Raw genomic sequence first — 6,000 nt, forward strand, 5'->3', positions numbered from 1 at the left:
ACGCTCTTACATAAGTTTTTGTCTAAATGTAATTGTTTTATCTTGAAAACTATGCCAATATCTTTATATTTGTCGGAGATTTGACACTTTATTGCTCCGGAAGACCAAAATGGGCAATGTCATCCACATGATCAATTGGTGAAATTATCATTTTGATAATTAACTGAAGATTGAAACATTGCACGTAGTGGTTTTAATTTTTTTTTGAGTACTACTGACTCTGTTACAATGTAGTATTAATGAAGTACCTACATGAGAGTGTAAACCGAGTGTCACTAGACCACAAGGTCTTTGGCTAGTGATTTTAATTAGTTCATTACAAAAGTCAAAATGCATATCTAAAAACATAATAGATGTGAATGAAGGTTATACCCCTCATTTATATCCGTTTTTTCCGTTAAGTTTTTTTTTTTGTACATTATGCTATAAAAGTTGTACTACATAATATTTTGGACAAATATACCCCTACCGTTATAACTTCCATTATCTTTTCCACTATTGTTACTATGCACATGAATCCACCATATATGTTCTTATCTTCTTTAATAATAATAATAATAATAATAATAATAATATATACACATTAAATATTAGAGTTATATGTTAGTTATTTTTAAAATATAAATATCCAATTTATAAAAATATTTTACATTATTATTATTATTATTTACTATATTAAAATTTAAATAAATTTAAAATTTTAATATAAAATACTAATATTGGCACCTATTTTTTTTGCATCGCCCATAAGAAAAACTAGTATTACAAATACTTGTCATCCACGTATATGCTACGTGTGATTATTTTGGAAACAATAAGTTTATTACAAAGGGAAAGTAGAGGTACGTGATCGCCTTATTCCAACTACACATTTAGCGATAATATATGAGACGTAATTAAGAGTGACGATATTTGTCTCATTCCGATCAGTTTTGTTTGTTTTCCGGCCAGCAGCATGCAGGCCAGCAAGGACATTTCTCATGCACCTCATCCGGATCCGGCTCGCCGCTGTTTAACACTTTCGGGTCGTTAATGTTGTGATTCCAAACGGTGGTTTCCTCCGGCAGCGGCAACTCCTCGGAAACTGGCCGGCCGGCGTAGCAACAAAATGAGAAAAACATGACAAAAAGCACCACCGCCATTATGGCCAATGTGCTTTTCTTGGTCGCCATATATGCTTGGAAATTTGCTGCTACCCTTTTGTCGTTGATCTCAGATATGCTTGCTAGACTGTGGCCTGGATTACATGCAGTAGAATGGTATATATATATAGATAGGGATGGGAATATATTTTTATTCTTATTCGAATTTCTTGTTTTTTTTTTGGAAACGAATTTCTTGTTGTTTAAGGGGAGAAAACAAGTTGTTCGTACGTTGCATTGCCGGACATAGGAAACGCTGAACAAGTAAAAGATAATTAAGAAATAGGGAAAATTGCACTAAAAGACCAATCACTACGTAGAGAGGATCTTTTTCTACAAAATTTGAACATCTTAAAAGGTTGAAATGTATTTATGAACTCATATAGCATTTTCAAAGGTCCAATATCATGCTAACCGAATGGGTGAGTGGGTTAAATGATGCAAGGGTGATATGGTAGTATATAATACAGACTACATTCGGGTCGGATTGGTCTAGAATACTTGGGCTAGAATCCGGTTAAGATGGGTGAAATATTTGACTCGAGTAACGTAATGGCAGGTTAGAAGTTCATGAGCATTCTTTCAATTCGCTATTAGCAAGCAGCCAAAGGGTCCCTCCCTCATGCATTTAATGCGGTATATATAGCGGAGCTAGGGGACAAAATCTAGGCTCTCGGCATGGCAGGCACGTGGAGCACATGCACCGGGCCTTGGTTGAGCGGGATTGGTACCGTACACCCGGGGCGAGATGTTTTTCATCCCCCTTAATTGGGTGCAAAGGCATAAGGATCGGGCCGGGCTCTTGAGGTCGGGAGCAAGACCTCAACAGAATCTGTCCAAATGAGGAGATTACGAGATTGGGCCACCGGGGAAGTCGGGAAGTGCAACATTCCGGTCAGCCTGGATTTCAGTCTTGCTATTCACTCGGCTTGGCCAGTCGTACTGGTCTTAGTTCCCGAGGGGTATTCCTATCAAAGGGGACCAAACACGACCCTCGCGATAACTAATCTCTACCTCCCTTTTTTGATGGAGACTAGCTAGGCACTTGGTTGGTTGGACCCATTTTCTCATACTTTTCTCCTCCCTTACCTTCCTCCTCTTCTTTCTTCTCCTTATTAGCCTCCTCTGCTTCTGCAAAACGGTTAGCAATTCTCATCAACTTGTTGTAAGATCGAGGAGGGCTAGCTACAAAAATTCCTTAGACTCTCATTTGGTTTGTTTGACAGTGCACAAATAAGAAAAATATTTTTATCAAAAAGTTGTTTGACTACTCGGCAAATCTTTGTATTGACTCATCTAGGATTGTGTTGAATCTATCTTGAGTTGTCGCATCCAAGGTAAATATGAATGCCCTACACTCCTACATGCACATGATCGATCGTGCCGTATGCCCTGAAAGGTTCAGGTGCATTATTCTTGCGACTCCCATCAAAATCTCTATCTATAGTGGCCCTATAATAATATTTGAAAGTTAATAATAAATAACACCACAAATTATTACTCGGTATTATTATTATTATTATTATTATTATTATTATTATTATTATTTATTCCATAATAATTAGAGCCAGAAATATGGAGTAGGAAAACGTCAAATACGTTGACCATTTCTTTGCATTTCCTAACATGTTGAGAATTAAACTGAAGCTCTATCATGTACCCAAAACTCTCTTGTATTTTTCTGTGTTGGAGATATCCGTCCGGTCATCATTAAAAGTAACGCTTATGGATTTACACTGATTGTCTTTTTCTCTACAATTAATTAATAGATAACCCATGCTTTATCTGCGTCTAGAACTCTAGAAGGAACCGGGTGGTGTTGTTTTATATTACAATTAGATTAGATTAAAGTAAATGTTATTTTCATCAGATTAATGATGACGACCAAATCAAAGTTATATTACAATTAGATTAATTTATATTTGCACATTTGATCCCGACTATTAATTTTTTCATATTTAATCTTATGACTTTTAAAACATCGCCACATTTGGTCTGGCCTAATTTTTAACTATCAATGCCTAAGTTTCATGCAAGTGACTTATCTTGAATGACAAAATTGTCATTTCTGGTCTCCTCCTTAAGAAGTTTAAGAAAAAAGTAATAGAAAATGGTAATTTTGTCCTTTAAAATAGGTCGCCGGTGACATAAAATTAGGTCGGAGGGAGTGACAAAAATTTAAAAGTCATAAAATTAAGTGTGAAAAATTTAATAGTCGATGACCAAATGTGGAAATAGTCCCATGATTTTTTTTTGTAAATTCACTCGGTCTTCCGTTTAACGGCCCGTTCACTCGCCCAAGAGAATCGAACCCGAAATCCTACCCCACAAAGAGAGCTCAGTTGCCACTTGAGCTACTCCATTGAGCTTTAAATAGTCCCATGGTTGCGTCACCAAAAGTGGACAAAACTCGTCAAAAATCCAAACACTTGTGCCATTTATATATCTTCATTCACTTGGTGAAAGAACAAACACCAGAGATTTATACAAGCATTTAGTTTAATTAGTGTGTAGATAATATGGATAGCTGCAATAGTGTTAGTGATGAGGTTGCTGTTGTTATGGTTCCTCTTCCAGCTCAAGGCCATCTCAACCAGCTTCTTCAGTTCTGCTGCTTAATCTCTTCCTATGGCCTCCCTGTCCACTACATTGGCTCTGCCATCCACAACCAACAAGCCAGACTTCGAGCAAACGGCTTAGACCCCAACAAAATATCCAAAATCCATTTCCACGATCTCCCCACTCCTCATTTCGATTCCCCTCCCCCCAATCCCAATGCCCCCATTAAGTTCCCGGCTCATATGCAGCCAACCTGGGACGCCTCGCAGCTCCTTCGCCACGCCACTGCAACGATTCTCCGCGAATTAGCATCTAAAGCTAGAAAACTTGTTATCATTCATGACTATCTGATGTCTTCTGTTGTTCAGGACGGAGCGTCTCTCAGTAATGCTGAGATTTATACTTTTAATTGTGTGTCAGTTTTGTGTATGGTTTCCTATATTTATCAGCAATTGGGGGCGCAATTCGTCGAGAAAGAAGGGGAGTTGCGAGAGCTGCTCCCCACTTATGGGGGATGCGCAACAGAAGAAATCATGAGGCTTGGAGCTGCTCAGAGAGAGTATGCAAAATTCAAAGCTGGGGATATTCATAACTCCAGCAGATTGATTGAAGGTCCGTTTATTGATTTATTAGAGCAAGGAGAAATGGCTCAGAAGTGGAGCCAATGGTTTATTGGTCCTATACTCCCTGGAAAACCCGGGTTAATCTCAAACAAAGCGAATTCGTGCTTAGATTGGCTTGATCAGCAGCCGAAAAACTCTGTTTTATACATTTCATTTGGTACCATGACTTCCATGTCTGATAAGGAGGTGAGGGAGCTGGCATTGGGGTTGGAGCAGAGCAAACAGAGGTTTATTTGGGTGTTGAGAGATGCAGATAAAGGCGATATCTTTTCGGGTACACCTCGAGAGATTGAGGTGCCAGAAGGGTTCGAAGAGCGGGTGAAAGGAGTGGGAGTGGTGGTTAGGGACTGGGCCCCACAACCCGAAATCCTGGCTCACCCGTCCACTGGAGGGTTCATGAGTCATTGCGGGTGGAATTCTTGCATGGAAAGCATTACTTTTGGAGTTCCCATAGCTGCCTGGCCTATGCATTCTGATCAGCCTATTAACAGTTTTTTGGTGGCGAAAATAATCAAAACAGGCCTGATGGTGAGGGAATGGGCGGATCGCCAAGAGGTGGTGAAGTCATCAACGGTTGAGAATGTGGTGAGGAGACTTATGGCATCAGAAGAAGGAGATGAGATCAGAAAGAGAGCTCAACAACTTGGTGAAAACATAAGAAAATCAGCTCAAGAGGGAGGTGGTTCTCAAAAGGAACTCAACTCTTTCATAGCTCACATCACTAGATAGACTGTTTATTTTGCAAGATGCTTCAATGTTTTGAAGTAACCCACTTCCGTTTATGAATTTGGTGAAAATTTTACAGGAAGTTATGAATAATATTGATTTTGTAAAAACCCTAAACCCTAAACCCTAAACCCAAAAATAATAAATCCAATTAAAATAAATACAAATCATCCATAACTTCAAATCTTCAATCTAATTAGTATTTAGTATTTATATTTAATTATTTATTTATATATATATATATATATATATATATATATATATATATATATATATATATTCGGTTAATCGATCTTTCGAACCGAATTAACCGTTAACCGAAGTTTCAAGATTCCTTTAATCATTAACCGAACCAAATTTTTCGGTTCGGTCGGTTAACCGAAAAATTTCGGTAAATTGCACACCCCTAGTCCGTATTACCTAGTAAGGTAGGAAAAGTCTAATAAATTAGTCTTGAGTAATGTGGTTGACATGTTTTGTTCCTCAATATAAATAGCGTAGCATGTATATATAGAAGTTCAATTAGTAAATACGTACTGCTTTATAGAGTAATACAGACACTTCTCCCTAATTAATTAACAGGTTTAATTCGTGATTTGTGCACTCACCTCACCATCCATCCATTTGGGCGTCAACACAAACCAGTCAATGGATTCGAGCTTTTGTGATCAGAACTACTCGATGAATTGATGCAACAGTTCATCCAATTCCTGAAGTTGAAGATGTAAGGGTTGGGTTCTATGAAAAGCATAGTTGTTTAGTAACTTCGGTCCTTCACCACTTGTATTAACACTTTTAGTTTGTTAACTATAATGATATTATTTTTTTTTACTTTAGTCTTTCATAATTAATTTGATCAAATTTAAATTCACAATTTTAGCTATGAGGGAAATTCATAGTCACTATGTGAGAGTGTGTACTAGGTAAGCCACACTTCTATGTAATAGCTT

The 6,000-nt window shown here is 37.6% G+C and overlaps 1 protein-coding gene across 1 annotated transcript; it reads left to right on the forward strand.

The window, feature by feature from the left end:
• The first annotated feature begins 3,659 nt into the window (after positions 1-3,659).
• LOC116005285 (zeatin O-xylosyltransferase-like) lies at positions 3,660-5,087 on the forward strand. The gene has a single exon (XM_031245547.1). The coding sequence runs from the start codon at positions 3,662-3,664 to the stop codon at positions 5,051-5,053; it is 1,392 nt and encodes a 463-aa protein (XP_031101407.1). The 5' UTR covers positions 3,660-3,661; the 3' UTR covers positions 5,054-5,087.
• The last annotated feature ends 913 nt before the right edge of the window (positions 5,088-6,000 follow it).

The sequence above is a fragment of the Ipomoea triloba genome, chromosome 14 (assembly GCF_003576645.1).
Source record: "Ipomoea triloba cultivar NCNSP0323 chromosome 14, ASM357664v1".
In the NCBI taxonomy this organism is placed as follows: domain Eukaryota; kingdom Viridiplantae; phylum Streptophyta; class Magnoliopsida; order Solanales; family Convolvulaceae; genus Ipomoea; species Ipomoea triloba.